The sequence below is a fragment of the Neoarius graeffei genome, chromosome 5 (assembly GCF_027579695.1).
Source record: "Neoarius graeffei isolate fNeoGra1 chromosome 5, fNeoGra1.pri, whole genome shotgun sequence".
Lineage (NCBI taxonomy): Eukaryota > Metazoa > Chordata > Actinopteri > Siluriformes > Ariidae > Neoarius > Neoarius graeffei.
This window is the reverse complement of record NC_083573.1, coordinates 77,015,623-77,039,587: the sequence shown is the minus strand read 5'-3', so window position 1 is coordinate 77,039,587 and position 23,965 is coordinate 77,015,623. Positions and strand designations below refer to the sequence as shown.

General features: G+C 42.9%; 1 protein-coding gene across 1 annotated transcript in view; it reads right to left on the bottom strand.

The window, feature by feature from the left end:
* Window positions 1-23,965, bottom strand: part of acvr2ba (activin A receptor type 2Ba) — a 221,612-nt gene that overhangs the window by 6,193 nt on the left and 191,454 nt on the right. Inside the window, exons 4-10 of the mRNA XM_060922426.1 lie at window positions 22,518-22,666; window positions 21,850-21,993; window positions 14,482-14,625; window positions 13,109-13,257; window positions 5,323-5,437; window positions 3,590-3,728; window positions 2,949-3,079 (exon numbers count right to left, since the gene is read on the bottom strand). Of these exons, the coding sequence (XP_060778409.1) occupies window positions 2,949-3,079; window positions 3,590-3,728; window positions 5,323-5,437; window positions 13,109-13,257; window positions 14,482-14,625; window positions 21,850-21,993; window positions 22,518-22,666 (971 nt within the window). The remainder of the gene's footprint in view (window positions 1-2,948; window positions 3,080-3,589; window positions 3,729-5,322; window positions 5,438-13,108; window positions 13,258-14,481; window positions 14,626-21,849; window positions 21,994-22,517; window positions 22,667-23,965) is intronic.

Sequence of the window (23,965 nt, the reverse complement as noted above, 5' to 3'; positions counted from 1 at the left end):
TGGAGAAGGAAGTAAGGTCATTCGTCCTGTCCTGTGAGGTCTGCACCAGAACCAAGAACCCGCGACAGCGTCCCCGGGGTCTCCTGCATCCTCTGCCTATTCCCCGGCGTCCCTGGTCCCACGTGGCGGTCGACTTCATCACGGGTCTCCCTGAGTCTCAAGGTAACACTGTCATTTTGGTCATTGTGGACAGATTCTCCAAGGCCTGCCGCTTTATACCACTGTGCAAACTCCCTTCTGCCCTTAACACTGCTAAATTGCTATTTAATCACGTCTTCCGAGTCTTTGGTCTTCCACAGGACATCGTCTCTGACCGGGGGCCCCAGTTCTCCTCCTGAGTGTGGCACGGCTTCTGCAAGCTCATCGGGGCCACTGCCAGCCTCTCCTCTGGGTTCCACCCCCAGTCCAATGGCCAGATGGAGAGGCTCAATCAAGACCTGGAAACCACCCTGGGAGGCCTGGCTATGGATAACCCGTGGAGCACCTGGCTGCCATGGGCTGAGTACGCCCACAACACCCTGCAGTCATCGGCCACCAAGCTGTCGCCGTTCCAGTGCCAATTCGGGTTCCAGCCACCTCTGTTCCCGGACCAGGAGGAGGACGCTGGGGTGCCCTCGGTCAACCAATACGTGAGACGGTGTCGCAAGACCTGGAGCAAGGTCAGGAGGACACTCATCCAGACCTCCAGTACCAACCAGACTCAGGCCAACCGCCATAGGAGACCTGCCCACACTTTCCGCCCTGGGCAGCGGGTTTGGCTGTCCACCAAGGACCTTCTGCTGCGGGTGGAGAACCGCAAGTTTGCTCCTCGCTACATTGGCCCCTTCAAGGTTGTACGCAGAGTTAACCCTGTCTCCTACCGGCTCCAGTTACCATGTACGCTAAGGATTAACCCCACATTCCATGTTTCCCTGTTGCGGCCCGTACTGATGTCCACGTATGCCCCTGCCCCTAGGAACCCCCCGCATCTTCCAGGGTCAGACTGTTTTCACCGTGCGCCGCCTGCTGGACTCCCGCCGGGTTCGCGGGGGCCTCCAATATCTTGTGGACTGGGAGGGCTATGGCCCTGAGGAGCGCTGCTGGGTCCCAGCTTGGGACCTACTAGACAAAGAACTTTGTCGGGACTTCCATTCGGCCCATCCTGATCGTCCTGGGAATGTCAGGAGACGCTCCTGGGGGGGTCCTGTTAGGACTGGGACTGTTTTGGCCTCTAGAGGCTGCTGTTATTTCCTTTTCTGGTCATGTTTGTTTTGGCCTCTGGAGGTCACCACTCTGTTCTGTGTTTTTGTTTTTGTCTTATTGCCTGTTTCCTGCCCCGCCCTGTCCTTAATTAGTTTGTGTATTTATACCCCTGAGTTCAGTTCTCTTGTCACGGAGTCTTTGTGCTGTTATGTTTAGCTCCAGTTTCCTCTGTACCGTGTTCCTTGTCTTTTTGGTTTTGCACTTTGCTTTTCTTTTTGGACCTAGTATTTACTGTGTTTTTGGATCTTCTGAGCGTTGGTATTTTTGCCTTTTCTTTTCTGGTTTGGTTCGAATCCCAGCAAAACCCTAACACATACAGCGATTTCCACTACAGACACGTGCCTGCTTTTAATGCAGTGTCACCTGAGGGCCTGAAGATCACAGGCATCCAATGTCAGTTTTCAGCCTTGTCTCTTGCATACAGATATTTCTCCAGATTCTTTGAATATTTTAATGATATTATGTACCATAGATGATGTGATCCCCAAATTCTTTGCAATTTTACATTGAAGAACATTATTCTGAAATTGTTGCACTGTTTGCCCACGCAGTCTTTCACAGAGCGGCGAACCCCTCCCCATCTTTACTTCTGACAGACTCCGCCTCACTGGGATGCTCTTTTTTATACCTAATCATGTTACTGACCTGTTTGCCAAACAACCTAATTGTTATTTACTTGTTTGTTTAAAGCATTACACAACTTTTCCAGCCTTTTGTTGCCACTGTCCCAACTTTTCTGAAACGTGTTGCTGACACTAAATTCAAAATGAACATATATTTAAACAACCACCACCAATAAGATTACTCAGTTTCAACATTAGATATGTTGTCTTTGTACTATTTTCAGTGAAATATAGTTTTTCCATGATTTGCATATCATAGCATTCTGTTTTTATTTACATTTTACACAGCGTCCCAACTTTTTTGGAACTGGGGTTGGAGATGAAACGTGCAGAATTTGTGACCAAGGTCATGATCTAAGTCCATTATCTATTCTGCTTATCTGTCAGGGTCGCGGGAGAAGCTGGAACCAATCCCAGCTGACACAGGGTGAGAGGCGGGATATACCCTGGGCAGGTTGCCAGTCTCTCACAGGGCTAACACAGAGATGAACATACATTCAAACTCACATTCACACCGATGGGCAATTTAGGGTAGCCAGTTGACCTAATCCACATGCCACTGGACTGTGGGAGGAAACTGGAGCACCCAGAGGAAACCCACGGGGAGAACATGCAACCTCCACACAGAAAGGCCCTCGTCAGCCACGAGGTTCGACCCCAGAACCTTCACTTATTCCTCCTACACTGTACAACTCCTCTCTGGGGGGGGTAACAGGAGGACAGAGGACGGGAAGGAGCAGTAGCCGAGCCTAACAATAAGCAATACCGGACAATGTGCAATATAAAGTGCAATATCTTTCCTGCTTCCCCCCCACACCCACACACTTACCCTAACCCCACTTTTCCCTCCCTTTCCCCCCTCCCTCTCTTCCCCATATCTTATTCTTTTATATTTGTGTATGTAAATACTTAATTTATTTTAATTTATCTAGAAGTTTTCTCTATTTATCTGTAATGATGCTGCTGGAATCTTAATTTCCCTGAGGGAACCCTCCCAAAGGGATCAATAAAGTTTTATATCTAATCTAATCTAAACATTTGAAAATTATGTGAATAACAGAAACTGTTCAGCGAGATGCTCACAGGATGTTTAAGCCAGCACTCCTTCAACACGGGCCTCATCTTTTTGTGGACTACGACATCCTGAAGGTCCTCCAGGGACGGGTGCTGTCCAATCTCCTCCTCAAAGGGCAGCATGTACTCATCCACTGGACCTGCACACAAAACCACTGACAGCTCAGAAGACCAGAGTCACTGCACCAGGATGTTCAACAGAGGTCATCAACTTGGTCTTGGACTTTAATAAGGGATTACAACTTGTAGTTTTGATGACCTCAAAGTCTCCTTACTAATATTAAGAACCTAATTCATAGCATGCTGCAAAATGTAACTGACCCAAAGAGGAACAACTGGAACAATCGCAGTGATGAATGTAAAAGAGACTGTGATACCAAGCCAAACAAACATCGAGGACACACTTTAACATTGTTCAATTTCTTATAATTAAATCTGATTGCATAAAGAAGGAAAACGATCTGCTTTGTGACAGTTTCTTAACTTAACTCAGTTCATTAATAGCAGTAACAACCACCCTGATTCTCTTGAAAAACTCATGTAGGCACTGCTTGATTAGATGCTCGTTTCTACATGGTATATTCATCTGAATGGGAAGTTGAGAGAATGATGGCGTCTCGGTTCTCTGATGAGGAGCTGTGAGCGCTCACCATCAGCGGCTGTGCAGCGGGACACCAGTTCCCAGAGCACGAGTCCCATGGCGTACATGTCTATCCTCAGAAATGCATCCCTCTGGAAGTTAATGGCTCCCTCCAGCACCTCGGGCGCCATGTACCTCCGTGTGCCAACCTAAAAGCAGAATCAAAACGTTAACTTGCTCCAGTACATGAAACTCTTACACAAAACTGTAGTGCAGCTTTAATCATGTGCTGGCAGAAAACGCTAAGGTTGTGTTTAAACATGGCTGGGCAGAATCTATAGGACCATGTTATACAGAGGTGGACAAAGTACCCAACTTCATTACTTAAGTCAAAGTACAGATCCCACTGGTCAAATGTTACTCCGATACAAGTGAAAGTTGTACAGTCAAATTTTTACTTAAGTTAAAGTACGTGCTTTTAAAAATACTTAAGTATTAAAAGTACATTTCCTGTCAACGCATCGTTGTATTATTGCCACAACGCTTACAAAACCTAATGCCTCTGAAGCAACCGACTAGATTTACAAAATGAACGCATGCTGTGCCATCATAGTGGTTTAACGTTAAGCTAGCTAGTCAGTGAAACTCCACCTGACATGCTAGCAGACTCTCTTCAAACTCGAAATCATATTGGGTCGCTAACGTTACTAGAAAAGAAAGATTTCTACATTCTGTTTATCTCATCTCATCTCATTATCTCTAGCCGCTTTATCCTTCTACAGGGTCACAGGCAAGCTGGAGCCTATCCCAGCTGACTACGGGCGAAAGGCGGGGTACACCCTGGACAAGTCGCCAGGTCATCACAGGGCTGACACATAGACACAGACACATTCTGTTTATTTGGCAAGATTATGCTAAAACATATTTCTGAAAGCGCTTCAGATAAGTTAACGTTATTCATGTTGGCATAACTCCATTTTTACATGCTAACTAACAGTGTCCAAGTTAACTAGCTGTGTGTTAACGTTAGCCGTGGACAAGACTATGGCAACTTGGTGGGCAAATCCATAGAAAGTCATTTGACTAACCAGACTGCATAGCTACTGCAACGTTATTGCTGGCTCTAAAAGCACAGACAACTTCATTACAAGCTTTCTCTTGGAATAAAACGTTTACATACATCAATATGCTTCCGCAGGTTGGACAGCGAGTTTTTGAAGGCCGTGATGTGGTTCGTTTTAGGCAAACAAAGCAAACATGTAAAACGAAACGAATCTTTAATCCTTTCAGAAAAGTGAAACATGGGTTCTAGGTAAAGCCATGGGCGTGTGCGCATTCTCCAGAAAAAACACCTCCTTCCATTCTACCATCAGCTGATTGTGTTCAAATAACGCTGTAGAGAAATAACTGAACTTGATTTTATACAGTCTATGGATGTGACGTGACCCTAGTGATTACTGATCGGCTGTCTCAGTGTCACCTGCAAAAAAACCATCACGTTTTAGAAAAGAAAAAAAACATCCACTTTCAAAGCTGCTTCATAGTAACGAGTAACGAGGACCTCGATAAGAAATGTAGTGGAGTAAAAAGTACGATATTTGTCTTTCAAATGTAGTGAAGTTAAAGTCAGAAGTTTCCAAAAAAAAAAACCTCAAGTAAAAGTACAGATACTCAAAAAGTGTACTTAAGTACAGTACTCAAGTAAATGCACTTTGTTACTGTCCACCTCTGGTGTTATATTAACAGTTTCTAAAGCTGTTCCGCTTCATTCAAACCCAGTGTATTCCAGTCTTCCTTTCTTACCTGGCCATGAGTGTCTCCTGGAGCTTTTCCAGGCTCGAACTTCACCGCCAGCCCAAAGTCACCGATGACAGCAGTCAGATCGTTCTTCAGCATCACGTTTTTACTCTTAAAGTCCCTGTAAGTTAGCATGAATATGAGTTTTAATGAGCTGAAATGAACAGCATCATGTCTGATAAGCTAGGAAAACCCATCACATGTCGTTTCAACTCAATTCTGGAAAGATTGGCCTTCTTTACATTTTGAACATACTTTGACAATTCAGCTTTAAGATGCTATAAATGCATATTTCATAGGGCCGTCAAAGTTAACGTGATAACGTGTTAACGCAAATTCTTTTTGATTGACTGATTGAATTTATTGAAGTAAAATAACATGCAAATCAGCTATACCGTACGCATATACACCCCAACAGAAAAACATGAAACTAAGCCAAGGATTACACAAAAAAAGTGCAAAATACACTTATTTCCATTGTGGTCCCACAGTAAAGTTTCAAGATGGCAGGAACAAGGTAAAAAACAGACTAGAAATACTGACAATGGAAATCGCTCATAAGCATATGACTAGGACATCAGGAGAAATATTACTAAGAATAATAGCATAAAAAGACAATTACGGATTTTGTAAAAAGTGCCTTTTAACAGTCCTTTTAAGACACTGAAAGCTCTGAATTGACTGTATCTGAGGCGGCAGACTATTCCACTGTTTCACAGCATTGAACAGGAAGGATTTTTGACCATGACTCAGGAACTTAGGGATCATTAAACTGTATTGGCTAAAACGAGTATTGTAAGAATGTACATCAGCCACTTTAGATTAGATTAGATAAAACTTTACTGATCCCTTTGGGTGGGTTCCCTCAGGGAAATTAAGATTCCAGCAGCATCATTACAGATAAACAGAGAAAAGAAATAGAGGAAACTCATCTCATCTCATTATCTCTAGCCGCTTTATCCTGTTCTACAGGGTCGCAGGCAAGCTGGAGCCTATCCCAGCTGACTACGGGCGAAAGGCGGGGTACACCCTGGACAAGTCGCCAGGTCATCACAGGGCTGACACATAATAGACACAGACAACCATTCACACACTCATTCACACCTACGGTCAATTTAGAGTCACCAGTTAACCTAACCTGCATGTCTTTGGACTGTGGGGGAAACCGGAGCACCCGGAGGAAACCCACGCGGACATGGGGAGAACATGCAAACTCCGCACAGAAAGGCCCTCGCCGGCCACTTATAAGTGTGTGTGTGTGTGGGGGGGAAGCAGGAAAGATATTGCACTTTATATTGCACATTGTCCGGTATTGCTTATTGTCAGGCTAGGCTACTGCTCTTTCCCGTCCTCTGTCCTCCTGTTCCCCCTCCTCCCCCCCAGAGAGGAGTTGTACAGTACAGTTGTACAGTACTTGAACAATATCAGACGTAAGATAAGGTGCAGAGAGACCATGTATGATTTTATAAATATGGTTCACACCAATGTGCCAGACTCTTTTCGACAGGGAGCCAACCCACTTTTAACGCCACTGATTTTTTTTCACGCTTTGATTAAACACATGTACGTTCTCTGCCCCTCCCCCATAGTTTGGGAAATCGGGAAGTGACATAGTGCGAGTGAGTGATGTAGCGAGTAGTTGGTTGGCGTAAATCATGATAAAGTGCACTTATGTACAGAATCAACTGATATTGTTGCATTCTGACTGTTTTCATAAAATGTACAAGGTTTTTTTTTAATGCTTTTGATGGTCCAGAGGGGAGAAAAGAAGATGTGTTAAGGTCCAGGTGTGTGTGTGTGTGTGTGTGTGTGTCTGAACGAGTTTATTTTATTCTGAGAAAGGTGTGAGTGATATAGATAGATAGATAGATAGATAGATAGATAGATAGATAGATAGATAGATAGATAGATAGATAGATAGATAGATAGATAGATAGATAGATAGATAGATAGATAGATAGATAGATAGATAGATAGATAACACCTTTATTTAAAAATAAAAGATAAATCACCCAGGGTAGTCCAATCAGGTAGCCACAAGAGCAAACCTGCTATCAATAGGAGCCCTGGGTAAAAATAAAAAATTGATTAAAATATTATTTACATTAAAACTTCATAATAATAATACTAAGATTATTTAAACAATGATAAAAAAAAGTTTAGTTAAAAGTATACACATACATACATACATATATATATATATATATATATATATATATATATATATATATATATATACATACACACACACACACACACACACACACACATATATATATATATTCCACTACAAACTAGTATGATCATTAAAAACAGTACAACCATGATAATAAAAAGCGCGCTTCGCAGTTTCAGTCCGCACCAAAGGGAGACGAAGTAAATTGCTCTGGCGAGTAGTTCTCGCAATTACGTTTCTATTAAAAATTAAATGTAAAAGTGTTTATAAATGCAGTTTTTGCTCCTGAATGTTCTGTACATTTCCCAGTGAGTTTTTGCATTTCACTGGAAAACATCTTTACGAGCTGTGTGGCTCAACAAATGTATTGATCTGGGTTTTGTATTTTTAGTTTCTTTATTTAAAACACAGCCACTACTGTTGTCCAGAGTCCACATCACTGAGTGTGTTTAGTTCTATTTATCGCATAGTTTGAGGCTGGAAGTTCAGGACAGAACTAGAGGAAAGTACTAGATTGTTTTGTTCACACTGAACTGTACTAAACCCTCAAAATTATAAAGTTAACACTGCTTTATTTTTTAAATGCAGTGAGGGAATAAAATACCCACAAAAATCATTTCTCTGCTTCTGCTACAACTCGGAGCTGTGTCACATTCAGAAGTTTGCCGATGACTGGCATCGTTGGGTGTATCAGGGACGACAGAGAGGAGGAGTATAGGAGCCTGGTGAGGGACTTTGCTGTATGGTGCAACAGGAACCATCTGCAGCTCAACACCACGAAGACCAAGGAGCTGGTCATTGACTTTGGGAGGTCCAGACCAAGGTCACGACCAGTTCTGATCGAGGGAGTCGAGGTGGAGGCTGTGGATTCCTACACGTACCTCGGGCTGTGGCTGGACAGCAAGCTGGACTGGACTTGCAACACCAATCACTTATACAGGAAGGGACAGAGCAGGCTATACTTCCTGAGGAGGCTGCGGTCCTTTAACATCTGCAGGAAACTCCTGTGGATGTTCTATCAGTCTGTGGTCGCCAGTGCAGGCCCGGTGCCAGGAACAGTTTACTAAGGGGGCAATTAGAAATCGCAAGGGGGCAAATATTTTTCATATAGTGTGTAGTAGTGATGGCGGTCTGACAATGTGTTTCAAACAATTAACTGCGCCAACCACAAAACCACGGCCCCGAAGGTTGCTTTAGTACGGGAAAATCATGTGACATATTACCAGGGCAGTTGCGCTTTATCAACTCCCGTGCCCACCTGTTAACCCTCCCCTCCAATTTTCTCACAGACACGCGTTACAACCGGAAAGATGCCAAACATAAAACAACACACACAAACCTACAGGCAAGTCCTTTACATTTAAAATACATACAAATAGCTCTGCGGCATGAAAACAAAACGTCAATGCAAGTCTAAGGTACTTGGCTTGGCGGCCAAAATCATAATTTAAAAAAAATCAACAGACCCCGCGGCTGCACCAGTAATAGCCTTCCTGACTCGCACCGAGTCAACGCTAACCACTTAATCCGCAATCCCAGTTTAGGCGTGTAGGGGACAAAACACTCTGAAGTGATTAATTTTCACCCCCGCTGCATGGGGGGGTGACGTCAACGACACATATTCTTACGCTATTTGCGCACAAAGCGGACCATATATGAACACATACACCAACATAAATGGAGATAAACTTAGCCTACAAAGAAAGAAAATGGATTCACAATATTGTGATTGAATTCGTTTAATTCGGTGGGGGAAAGACTACTCCCGTACACTTGACTGCATATTACAGGATATTGCAGAGACAGTGCACTTGTAAGTGTCATAACAACCAATCAGATTTGTTCTACCGTGCCAGTTTTAGTAGTGATTTATGTGAAATGTATTTTTGTGCAATGCGCAACCACTTAATATTTCGTATTTGAAAATGCAAATTATTAATACGTCTATAATACATTATATTTTCATAAGAAAACAATTAAGTGATCTGAGTCTCCGTTGAGGGGGCGGGGCTGTAGCCACGAGGGGGCGACGCCCCCTTTTGCCCCCCCACGGCGCCGGGTCCGCGCCAGTGTCCTGTTTTACACCGTGGTGTGCTGGGGGGGCAGCACATCCAAGAAGGACACATCCAGGCTGGACAAACTGATCAGGCGGGCCGGCTCTGTGGTCGGCATGAAGCTGGACTCTCTGGTGATGGTGGCAGAGAAGAGGTTGAACATCATGGACGATGCCAGTCACCCTCTGCACACCGTCATCAGCAACCAGAGGAGCCTGTTCAGTGACAGAATGCTCCTTCCCAAGTGCAGGACTAACAGACTCAAAAACTCCTTTGTCCCTCACGCCATCAGACTGTACAACTCCTCTCTGGGGGGGAGGAGGGGGAACAGGAGGACAGAGGACGGGAAGGAGCAGTAGCCTAGCCTGACAATAAGCAATACCGGACAATGTGCAATATAAATGTGCAATATCTTTCCTGCTTACACACACACACTAACCCCACTTCTCTCCCCCTTTCCCCCCCTCCCCCATATCTTATTCTTTTATATTTGTATATGTAAATACTTCATTTATTTTAATTTATCTAGAAGTTTTCTCTATTTCTTTTCTCTATTTATCTGTAATGATGCTGCTGGAATCTTAATTTCCCTGAGGGAACCCTCCCAAAGGGATCAATAAAGTTTTATCTAATCTAATCTAATTTTTGCCGTGTCCAGCCTTATCCTTCCTGACCTGTCCACATACATTTGCATAAAGCCCACTCCCACTCACCAAAAACATGAAAAATATTCTTTTAAGGTACCTTTAGAACAGATTTTTTAAAAATGTGCGATTAATCATGAGTTAACTCTAGAAGATAATGTGATTAATCATGATTAAATATTTTAATCGACTGACAGCCCTAATATTTCAAGATCATATTGGGTAAGGGGCCAGTTTAAAGAGCATATTCTGGACCAATTCCGTGTTTTTTTTTGTATGAAAGTACAACCCCGATTCCAAAAAAGTTGGGACAAAGTACAAATAAAAAAGGAATGCAATGATGTGGAAGTTTCAAAATTCCATATTTTATTCAGAATAGAACATAGATGACATATCAAATGTTTAAACTGAGAAAATGTATCATTTAAAGAGGAAAATTAGGTGATTTTAAATTTCATGACAACAACACATCTCAAAAAAGTTGGGACAAGGCCATGTTTACCACTGTGAGACATCCCCTTTTCTCTTTACAACAGTCTGTAAACGTCTGGGGACTGAGGAGACAAGTTGCTCAAGTTTAGGGATAGGAATGTTAACCCATTCTTGTCTAATGTAGGATTCTAGTTGCTCAACTGTCTTAGGTCTTTTTTGTCGTATCTTCTGTTTTATGATACGCCAAATGTTTTCTATGGGTGAAAGATCTGGACTGCAGGCTGGCCAGTTCAGTACCCGGACCCTTCTTCTACGCAGCCATGATGCTGTAATTGATGCAGTATGTGGTTTGGCATTGTCATGTTGGAAAATGCAAGGTCTTCCCTGAAAGAGACGTCGTCTGGATGGGAGCATATGTTGCTCTAGAACCTGGATATACCTTTCAGCATTGATGGTGTCTTTCCAGATGTGTAAGCTGCCCATGCCACACGCACTAATGCAACTCCATACCATCAGAGATGCAGGCTTCTGAACTGAGCACTGATAACAACTTGGGTCATCCTTCTCCTCTTTAGTCCGAATGACACGGCGTCCCTGATTTCCATAAAGAACTTCAAATTTTGATTCGTCTGATCACAGAACAGTTTTCCACTTTGCCACAGTCCATTTTAAATGAGCCTTGGCCCAGAGAAGACGTCTGCGCTTCTGGATCATGTTTAGATACGGCTTCTTCTTTGAACTATAGAGTTTTAGCTGGCAACGGTGGATGGCACAGTGAATTGTGTCCACAGATAATGTTCTCTGGAAATATTCCTGAGCCCATTTTGTGATTTCCAATACAGAAGCATGCCTGTATGTGATGCAGTGCCGTCTAAGGGCCCGAAGATCACGGGCACCCAGTATGGTTTTCCGGCCTTGACCCTTACGCACAGAGATTCTTCCGGATTCTCTGAATCTTTTGATGATATTATGCACTGTAGATGATGATATGTTCAAACTGTTTGCAATTTTACACTGTCGAACTCCTTTCTGATATTGCTCCACTATTTGTCGGCGCAGAATTAGGGGGATTGGTGATCCTCTGCCCATCTTTACTTCTGAGAGCCGCTGCCACTCCAAGATACTCTTTTTATACCCAGTCATGTTAATGACCTATTGCCAATTGACCTAATGAGTTGCAATTTGGTCCTCCAGCTGTTCCTTTTTTGTATCTTTAACTTTTCCAGCCTCTTATTGCCCCTGTCCCAACTTTTTTGAGATGTGTTGCTGTCATGAAATTTCAAATGAGCCAATATTTGGCATGAAATTTCAAAATGTCTCACTTTCGACATTTGATATGTTGTCTATGTTCTATTGTGAAGACAATATCAGTTTTTGAGATTTGTAAATTATTGCATTCCGTTTTTATTCACAATTTGTACTTTGTCCCAACTTTTTTGGAATCGGGGTTGTATGTCCCTTTTCACACTCATCCAGAAGGGTAATTTTGCACAAGGCCATCTGTCTACAGCAGAAAAAAATAAAACAACAAAACGCGTCTGGAAAAATCCCAAGGGAGTCTGGAGCCAGATTCGTGACGTTATCTGCAGAAGCGCCAGCAGGCTGCGCGAGCTTTGCACGGTTTCAGTGCACAGCCTGTGTAGACCAAGCGCTCCCATTTCTCTCTCATTGTCCGGTCTTTTGGGAAACGATGAGTACTAATCCCATCAAGATTGGTGTTGCTACACCCTCCTACGATACATCTGTTAACCATTTTAATAATTACATGATAACGTTGAAGAAATTTGCAGAAAACCACCAGGTCGTTTTCTCATAAACAAACCAGCGCTGACATAGGATTCAGAGGGAGGCGTCCCGCACACGACATCACGAAAATCAATGTTTCCCGGGAAATCCAAATGCCAAGTTTTTTCAGAGGCGGACCAATTCGCCTCAAATGGCTTGATTTCAACTGAATTTTTCTGGTATTGCGCAAGGTCAAAAAATTGCACAAAATGCAAAATGTGACAGATATTTGACCAAAGTTTAATATAAAATAGGAGAATTACATTGATCTTGCTCCTGAATTTACCCGTGATATGCACTTTAACTAACGCAATGGGAAAGATCAAGTCGTTTGATGACACAGTGAGACAGAACAAGTCTAATTTATTCAGTTTCCAGTAATCAGATACCAGCTGTTAAAACGCTGGACTGAAATCTTTAAATGCAACCGTATCCCTTTTTTCTTTTGAGGGTTACAAGAAATTTAATGTTTTAACTGTATTTCTGGTCAAGATATGTACAAAAGAGAAACCTGGAAAGCATATGAAAACGTCGAAATTTCACGACATGAAGGGTTTTCCCAGGCAGCTCACAAACAACAGTTATGACATTCAGGTTCAGCGGGATCCATCACACAATCATGTTTTAAATCTTGCACATATTAACAAGAACAAATGGTCCTAACCCGACCGGCGTTTTACACCTGTACCCTTTTGTCTTACCTGTGAGCAACAGCAGGTTTGGGGCCTTCTCCTTTGTACCGTGGTACGTCTTCGTGAAGGTAGGCCAGGCCACAAGCCATTGTTTCAGCAATGTGACATAACTCATTCCAGCTTACAACACTGCCCTTCAGATAATCAGTCAGAGAACCCTGTTGAACAGAGAACGTCTGAAAACTCGGCACAAGGTCGATTTAAAATGCATTTACATCAACACCACTGATGCAGTTAAAGGAGAACTGAAGGCAAATTTTTAATTATCAAAATACTATTCATCTCATTTTATTAAATATCGGAATGCATTTCTGACAGCTATTTTGTCACTGCCATAGCAAGTTATGAGTGTTTGAAATATGCTCTGTAATATATCAGTCCATATGTCAAAGCAATGGCCGTAAACGAGATTCGTTGAGACCTGTGCAAGACATCGTAGGACGGAAGTAAAACATACAGCGGAAATCAAAGTGACCAACATCTGCCAACGTTGTCAAAAGACTCATGCACCCTCTTTCGAATGCTGTGATCAAGCTGGAAGTTTTGTTTGTTTTGATAGCAATCAGGAAAGTTTGAAAAAAGTAGGCAGTAATCATCATTTAAACTCGTTTTTGTGCAATATTTCATTTGGAAAACAGTTTGCAAAATGGCGGCACTGACACCTGGCTGACACTTCACGTTTCGAAGTCTCGCACAAGTCTTGTGAAGATCACGCGGATAAGCGACGCCTGCCGTGGACCAAACGAACTAAATTCAACATGGCTAAAAACCGAATAGGCCAATAAGTATTATATTTAACTGCAATTAGTTGCCAATACGAGTCACGATATAAGGTTACTAAAACTGAAAACGTAATTGAATAACACGTTAATTAAGAAATAAAGCAAGTTTAAAAATGACTTCAGTTCCCCTTTAAGCATGAATGAAAAGAGACACTTTACTGAAAAGCAGCACAGCACTTGAGCAGGTGTTGGAGGCCACTGTGGAGGCTTCTAGTTCATACTGGATTTGTCAAGCATAATAAAACGCCGCCATTCCTCCACCTGACCATTAGATTTGTCTCTTTACCTCATTCCTGTACCTACACCGACGGCTGCCGATGGATTCCCAATTTATGCATTTTCATAATGGCAACAACTACTTCAAGATGAATGTTGTGTCAACAACGGAACATTAACACAGAACACGCAACGTTGGGAATCCACTAAAACAACTTGCCTTGAGCAAAAATTTGTTATCAAAATAAATAAGCGTGTCAGCGGGACTGCAAGAGCATATTTCGGGTATGAGAGTAAACAACGATAAACCTACACGTGTTCTTAATGCTGCTGTGTGTTAAACTGCCACCAGTGCATAACTGAATTTTAGACTTGACCTCTGACCTTTTCATGGAACTCGGTAATGAGCCAGAGTTCCATTTCCAGGCTGGTCCCGCGCTTCTCAGCAGCAATGTAACGCAGCAAGTTCTCGTGCTTCATCCCCGGCGTGGTGAACAGGTCTCGCTCGTTCTGCCACGACTGCTTATCCTGAAGAACAGAAAGAAAAGAAAACAAAACAAAACAATGGCATAAGCATTAACTAACAAAATGTACTGAATAAAGGATGGAAAGAACAAAATGACAGAATGTGCTGGAATAGGAAAATAATCAACAACAGGGTGGTGTGATGTGGCCTGACGTGAAGTGGAGATACTGTTACTGCCCCGAGTTCATTATTTTCTTATAACCAGCTGTCCTGAAATGTTTTCTTCCTCTCATACCACAGCAACTTGGTTAACAATTACAATTTTTGATCAAGTAAAAATGGGTGGCACAGTGGTGTAGTGGTTAGCGCTGTCGCCTCACAGCAAGAAGGTCCTGGGTTCGAGCCCCGTGGCTGGCGAGGGCCTTTCTGTGTGGAGTTTGCATGTTCTCCCCGTGTCCGCGTGGGTTTCCTCCGGGTGCCCCGGTTTCCCCCACAGTCCAAAGACATGCAGGTTAGGTTAACTGGTGACTCTAAATTGACCGTAGGTGTGAATGTGAGTGTGAATGGTTGTCTGTGTCTATGTGTCAGCCCTGTGATGACCTGGCGACTTGTCCAGGGTGTACCCCGCCTTTCACCCGTAGTCAGCTGGGATAGGCTCCAGCTTGCCTGCGACCCTGTAGAACAGGATAAAGCGGCTAGAGATAATGAGATGAAATGAGATTAAGTAAAGAATATGTTTTTGTGTATTTATAGTTGTATGTAATGTTGTGAAACCTAAAACGAAACAAGTTAGTTCTTGTTATGCAAGAAAGCACCTGTGACAAGGGAGAATCGTACGCAGCCGATTAGCTTATCTTTGCCGAATCCATTGAACAACTGCAAACAATTCTCCAAATCTATGATGACCCGTTTTAGATTCGAAATGTCATATGTAAAAACAAACAATGGCTTTCAATGTTAGTGAAGATGTGAAAGGACTTGCCTCGCTCGGTGGTAATAAGACCAAGGATGTAGGCAACTTGAAATATCTTGGACACAACATCAGTAACTCAAATGCAGAAACCTCTCACTTCCTCGGTACAAGGATTGGTGCGGCATTTCAGAAATGGAACGAACTAAAGCATGTTCTAACAGACCACCACGTCCTACTGTCAACTAGGGTGAAATTCCTTGTAGCCTGTGTTCGATCCCGCCTGTTATACAGTGTACAAGTATGGTGGGTATCTGCTGATGATGTCAACAAAATTGAGGTTGTATGGCATGGCTTCCTGCGTCGAATGATAAAGGGTGGCTTCGAGCGAAAGAATGTTCCTGACTCACGAGACGCTGATGTCGAAGGGGACGTGGACTGGAGCTTCAGACTATCAAATGCAGACCTACGTGAGATGACCAACACCCCACCTATTAAGCTGACATGTTACGAACAGCAACTTAAATACATATATAGCGCACATCTGTAGGATGGGCAATGACTGCTTGCAAAAACAACCTCTCTTTGAGGTCAGATCACCAAGATGGTCTAAGGTTGAGAATCTGTTGGGTATGGATGCCCAGCAGATAAGATGGACAATGATGGATAAAACGGACTTCTTGCGACTGTTGGACAGAGTGCTAACAGAAGCACCCTAAGTGTTTTTTAAACCCAAATGGGGAAGATGATGATGTTATATCCAAAGTCTGTTTGTATGTGGGAATCATATTAAGTCGATAAAAACATGTCTTCCACATAAATTTACGAAGTTTTATTCTGAGCTTTTGGACTGACAGTCCATCATGAGGAAAAGAATGGGAAGCCATGGACTAATGGTTAGCGAAGCAGCTTTGGGACCAAAAGGTTTGATTCCTTGGACCAGCAGGAATGGCTCAAGTACCCTTGAGCAAGGCGACTAACCCCCAACTGCTCGCCAGGCTGCTCTGGGTATGTTGTACATCGCTCTGGATAACAGCATTTGCTAAATGCCATTAAATGTAATGTAATTCATTTACAAACATCAACAAACTAGTTCAATCAAAAATAACAACAACTAAACTAATCACTTGCGTTATGATGGGTCATGTGCTTGTAAAACTAAACAATCTCCAAGAAACATTGAAGTGGGGGGAAAAAGGATATAAATAAATAAATGCTATGAGCGAAACTAAAAACCTGACGAAGTTCACATGCTATTAATTATATCTTTTTAATTAAAGGCAGATAACTTTCAGGTATTTTCCTGCCACAGTCTCTGTTGGTCAGTGCATAGTTATCACTAGCGATCATCCATGACTCAGCAATTTTTCTCTTTAGCCAATGGTCTTGAGAAACGAGTACACTGCTGTTATCCCATGCTACATCACGGCCCGGGCTGTTGGCATGGTCAGCTAAAGCCGAGGTCTCACGTTTAGCCAACTTGCTTTATGTTCTTTTATCCTTGTATGAAGTGACTCTCCAGTCTCACCAACATACTTCCTTACAGTCTTTACAAGGAATCTGGTACATGACGCCCGTGTTTTTCTCTTGAGGAATGCGGTCTTTTGGTTTTGATAAGCTCTGCTTCAGCGTTTGGACTGGCTTAATATTGGATCTGATGAAATGCCGACTTAATATGCGTCGGATTCTCTCGGCCACGTCTTTAAGTGGCGAATCCTTTCCACTCTTGTGTTGGTGGTACTTTCTCCTTGTTATACTTGCAGATAAAATGCTTAGCGTATCCATTCATGTCCTTTAATGTGGTAAAAAGGTGATGGTGTTCTTTTCTCCTGTCTTCTTTATTGACTTAAAGTTAGTTCTCATTATAAGCAGCCATTCCCTCGCCGGCCTTAAAGTTCTCCATCCTAAAAACCTAAACTTCCAGCTTGACCTGACTGTTACAAAGTGCCGCCACTGGAGACTCCTTCCAATAATGTTACACTAATGTCTCCTCACTGATGTCAATCATGAACCGTTTTTCATTGATGTCATTTTAAATCAATTTATTATTTAGTTTCGATTATATGAAAGGTCCACAATACAAGTCCCTGTGATACCCCTTTTCCACCAAATCAGTTCCAGGGCTGATTCAGGGCCAGTGCTGGTGCTGGTTCACAACTCGTTCAACTTGCAAGCCAGCTGAGAACCAGTTTGCTTTTCCATAGCTCGGGGTGCCAAGGGAAGCCACGTCATTACGTCGCTGTATACGTCAGTTACATCGCTGCGTTTGCATAAACCTTGGCATGAACATCGAAGCAACAGCAACACGGAGAAGAAGAAGCAGCAACAACAACAATAATGGATGACTTCGCGTTTGTACAGCTGCTGCTTCTCGTTGCTTAAAAATGGCGACCTTTCACGATCTTGCTATTGTTGTCGGTCTTAACAACTCCACCCCCCCCCCACCCCCGCTGATGTAAGCGGTTCTTTCCTCTGGCCCAGCAGAGAGTTGGTGCTAGCCTGGAACCGGTTTTTCTGGCCCCAGAGCCAGTTCTTTGTCAGTGGAAACAGAAAACCCGGTTTCAAACTAAGCACTGGCCCCGAACCAGCCCTGGAACTGCTTTGGTGGTAAAGGGGCATGATTGAGCTGTTGCTATAGAAACAACAGAACAAGTGCATTAATATCAACCTGAGATTAACCAGGCGTTCAGTATGACTGTCAGCGCTGCTCTAATAGACAAATAATCAACACGTCCTGATCTGCTAGAATGAAGACTTCAGCAGCGATGTGGTCATTAGCAAGGGACAGCGGGGAGACTTAGGATGGGGGGGGGAGACTTGGGATGGTTTGTATTTCCATAAATCAATTTCACCCAGCCGGGTTTTGGATGACATCAGAAGTTAGATGTTGCCCCTTAGAGTAACCGACTTCCTTTGGAGCCACGAAGCCGGACACTGCAGTAAGGTTTGTACAGTTCAATATTTTATAGTCAACCAAAGCTTGTATTTTCTACTTTGCCTCCATCTCCATTCTATGGTGTAATATACGCTGGTGAATTCAGGATTTGTTAGGAATTAAAAGGGGAACTGAAGTCATTTTTAAACTTGCTTTATTTCTTAATTAACGTGTTATTTAATTATGTTTTTGGTTTTAGTAACCTTATATCGTGACTCGTATTGGCAACTCATTGCAATTAAATATTATACTTATTGGCCTATTTTGTTTTTAGCCATGCTGAATTTAGTTCGTTTGGTCCACGGCAGGCGTCGCTTATCCGCGCGATCTTCACGAGACTTGTGCGAGACTTCGAAACGTGAAGTGTCAGCCAGGTGTCAGTGCCGCCATTTTGAAAACTGTTTTCCAAACGAAATACTGCACAAAAATGAGTTTAAATGGCGATTACTGCCTACTTTTTTTCAAACTTTCCTGATCGCTATCAAAACAAACAAAACTTCCGGCTTGATTACATCAGCGTTCGAAAAAGGGCGCGCGCGTCTTTTGACTACCCCTGTGTCTGAAATCGCTCCCTACTCACTGTCTAGGGCACTATATAGTGGGGACGCCATTTTGTAGTGTTGTCCGCGCTGAAAGAAATCAAATTATAAGTCTCAAATTTGATTTAATAAAAGGCAGCAGCAAAGAAGAAAGTATTCAGCCTTGATTTAAAAAAAACTGAAAAATGCAGGTACTTTGTATTGATTAATGTGGGAAATACGCTCAGTATAATATGGATTTATCACAAAAATACATGCATGTGTTTATTATTTTGAAAACCCACCAGCCGACTAATCTGGCATGTTTTAATTGTGCGACAGTAATGAAGTAAATACCAGCGTGACGGACTAGTGTCCGAAAGTGTTTTTTCCTCTATATAGTAATTCCTTATATTGGGAGTAAGGAGTAGTGAATGAGTGAGCGATTTCGGACACAGGGAACTTTGGCAGATGTCGGTCACTTTGATTTCCGCTGTACGTTTTACTTCCGTCTTACGAGGTCTCGCACAGGTCTCAACGAATCTCGTTTACGGCCATTGCTTTGACATATGGACTGATATATTCATCTCATCTCATTATCTCTAGCCGCTTTATCCTGTTCTACAGGGTCGCAGGCAAGCTGGAGCCTATCCCAGCTGACTACGGGCGAAAGGCGGGGTACACCCTGGACAAGTCGCCAGGTCATCACAGGGCTGACACATAGACACAGACAACCATTCACACTCACATTCACACCTACGCTCAATTTAGAGTCACCAGTTAACCTAACCTGCATGTCTTTGGACTGTGGGGGAAACCGGAGCACCCGGAGGAAACCCACGCAGACACGGGGAGAACATACAAACTCCACACAGAAAAGTCCTCGCCAGCCACGGGGCTCGAACCCGGACCTTCTTGCTGTGAGGCGACAGCGCTAACCACAACGCCACCGTGCCGCCCGGACTGATATATTACAGAGCATATTTCAAACGCTCATAACTTGCTACAACAGTGACAAAATGGCTATCAAAAATGCATTCCTATATTTAATAAAATGAGATAAATACAATTTTGATAATAAAAAAAAATTGTCTTCAGTTCTCCTTTAAAGTACGTAGCCCAGAGTTACCATATACAGTATTATTTATTAAACTTAAATTCTGTGGAAAAACATTTAAGGATTTTTTTTTTAAATGGCCAGATAGGGAGAGTTGGGACAGTTCATCATATTGCAAGTTTTTCCTTGTGGTTTACAAATATAAAACTGTTTAAAATGTGGGCGTGTCCCTGCATGAGGATTAAACTTATTTCATTCCTTCTTGAGAATGGAGCTGTTTTGTCTAATCAGGTTTTGGGTAAACTGACATTTTTCAATCGCTGTACCAGAATTGTGTTCATACAGTTCATATGTTACAGGTTTTGATAAATCAATAAAAATTAAACATGTAGGCCTAGGTATTTTAGGGCGTATTCACACCTACGTTGTTTGGTCCGGACCAAACGACCAAACGAACCAAATTTCCCTTGGTCCGGACCTTTTGGGTTGGTCTGAATACAAACCACCGAACTCTGGTCCGGACCAAACAAGCGGACCGAGACCGAGCTGCAAGGTCGGACTCGGTCCGGACCAAAGGAACCCTGGTGCGGATCTTTTGGAGGTGTGAAAGCAGACCGGACCTAATCCGACAGTTTTGCTTTTTTGTACCTCGGGAGCTTCCGTCGTTTGTCGAGCATTATGGGAAACAGAGTCTTGACACTCCACCGCAAAGTGCAAACACTGTTTCGGTTGTCAAGGGAACCTTACAACAGTCGTTCAGTCATTCAGACCAGTGGTAGGCTAGACTACAGAGTACAAAAAATGAGTAGGGGGCAAACGTGGGCCGAGGAAGAAACGCGTACCCTTGTGGATATCTGGGCAGATGTCCACATATCTGAGCTTTTGGAGAGAACACACAAAAATGCCGACGTGTTTGCTGTATTCAGTGAGAAAATGAAGGAGAAGGGGTTCACGCGCTCCCCAGAACAATGTCGGCTAAAAGCGAAGAAACTCCGTCAGACCTACATTAAAATCAGGGACATTCTTTCAAAAAGTGGCGGTACTAGTGACGCAAAAAAGAAATTCATCTATTACGATGGATAAGGCGAATATCCCGACACATACCTCCTCCGTCTGGCGTGAAGAGCCAGAACTGTCACAACATGATGTGCGCTCATCAGCGCTATCCTCCGTAGCCGCCTTGCCCTTTGAAGTCGTCGTTGATAAATTACTTGTACAACAGCATAGTAATCGCACAATTGTGAAAAGAGTAAAAACTGGAAAAAACATATAGCTTTGATGACATTAAAAAGAATAACAGCACGGAAAGCCTCCATGACTACTTTTGAACTCAATGCTTTGTGCGCGTGTCGTCTCTGACCAATAGCTGAACGACCTCAGGGCGCGTGGCTTTGCTGACAGATTTTGGTCCGCTTACTAAAATGTACAGTGTGAAAGCGAACTGCACCAAAATGAAAAAATAAAAAAAACATTTGGTTCGGACCAAAGCAAGTGAACTATCGAACTATCCTGGTCTGAATACACCCTTATTTCTGTTCCAAGTCTCCCAACATAATGTCTCATGTCTCTCTGCAAATAATAATGACAGAAAAAGTGAACCCTGAAGGCCAGTATATGTCAAACTGAGAAACTAATGTTGTGGTAAGAGGGTATAGTAACTCCTCTTTAATGCAATATGAAGATGACGCTACCTACAAAGAATTTCACACAATCTATAAAAGCTGAAAACTTGTCCCAAGTCTCCCTGCTCTCCAGTATACAGTGCTGTCTGTGGGTCAAACTTAATTTATTTATTTTTTTTGGTCAGCAGCTTGAAACCTTTGGAATGCAATTCCTGCAAAACAACAACAAAGGATGAGAACAAACCTGAATGGGGAAGATCTTCACAGCTACGTATTCATTCATCATCTGGGCTTTCCACACACAGCCAAAGCGCCCTCTAGCCTTAATCTCCAACAACTGCAGGGGTTTCAGCCCTATCAGAGGAGACGGAGGGGCTGGACCTGGGTCCTGAGCAAAGACAATGACACAAAACACTCTGAATGTGATGGTCATTTTATTGCAAGGATGAACAAAGTTGGTTGCTGCACGTGTTCTAACAGGAATCTAACATGAGCTTTGCAATATTACATCGAGAAGAACTCCTGCTGATTTCCTTGTCGTTATCTTTGCAGTACTGCGAGTATGATTTACAAATTATTTATGATTTCTAACTAAAACAGTTCAGAAAACCATGACCTCAATGAACAGAGACTTGAACCAGAAATCATAAACTGGAGTCACATTTGGTGAAACGACCACTAGATGGCGACAGTCATTATGAAAAATACAGAACTGAACATCTGTATAGATAGACGGGCTTTAAATTAGGACGGGAAAGGAGAGCAAAACAAAAAAACGACAGTCAATTACGAATGGAAAAGGAATATGATAAGAATAGTCATATGGCGTATACGTGGAAAGCGTACTGTGGGGAAAACTATAAATAATGATATTAAGATTTGGAGTAAAAGGACAGAAAGTGGGGTGCAAACCTCATTGACGTCGACGTGGCCGTAGGGAGGCTTGCGATGGCGGTACATCCAGAAGGCCAGCAGAAGAGCCATGGAGAGCATGGTGATTGGTAGCAGGGAGTACACCAATACATTCAGCAGAGAGAGTGCAGCAGGAGGGGGCTCGATCACTGAGACAGGCAGCAAACACACAACACCATGTTACAGGTGAGAGAGAGAGACAGAGAGAGAGAGAGAGAGAGAGAGAGAGAGAGAGAGAGAGAGAGAGAGCGCATTGATTCTACAGATAATCCCACAGAGGCAGCACAATGTTGGCAGGAGGCTCATCAAACTTCGCCTTGCTAAACTGCCATGGACATTGTTGGCTCTAAATACTCTTGAGAGTCTGTAGCATAGCAACCAAAGAGGGGAAAAAATAATCAACACATGATATGGATTTATCTACATCTTGTATAACATGTAAACATGCCAGTTCTTGTGTGGAACACATCATCTCACCATTCACCAATTTTCCAATCTGAGGCCCTGGTCACACTACAGCTCGTGATGGGTTTGCGAATACTTGGCGACGAAAAATTGGTAGCATCTCCACCAATCGTCCAACACATGGCAACTGTTCTGTGACCTTCGTGAGTTGTTTTTTGGTGCTTCCCCACCTCGTGAGTGGCCAAAACAGTCACGAAAAACTTGGTGGTGGTATTTTCATTGGCAAACTAAGCGGCAAATACAGGCAGATGGGTTTGGGAATGCTTCCCGAAGCTCAGGGAACCTTCTTGAGATGTATTTGTCTTGAATCCATGTCCCCGATGCTCGCAGGAGCCTCAACACAGCGACTCAGCATAACCTAACCCTCCTCGAGACTTGAAAAGTGCAATTACATTCAGGGATCCTTCGGCGCACATTGCGCGTGCGCTTGGGACCCAGTCGTTATGGGAAACACCTGATGCTGATTTGAGCGCAATCAGCACGTGCGTATAAGGACACTGTTTTCACAGAAACCTTCCCTGTGTCCGAAATCACTCACTACTCATGATATAGTGGACTATATGGTGAGTTTGCCATTTTGTAGTGCTGTCCAAATGTATAGTGAGAATTATTACACTCTATATAGTGCACTCAAAATATCTCACAAATGCACCGTGAAAAGTAGTGAACAACCGATGGTCACTAGCCGAGCAATATATACCATCATGCATTGTGGTCATGCTGAAAGGAAAAAAAAAAAGAAAAAAGTGTGTTGGGGTGAATGGACGGAGGAAGAAACACGTTATAAACAGACATTCAAGAGAATAGAAAATGAGCTAAAATAGAACAAGACTGATAAAATACAAGAATAAAAGTTACAGTGCAATGCGAGGAATTAATCAAAAGCCTCAAATTTGATTTAATAAAAGGCAGTGGCAAAGAAGAAAGAAAGTATTCAGCCTTGATTTAAAAGAGCTGAAAGATACAGCAGACACAACGTACTT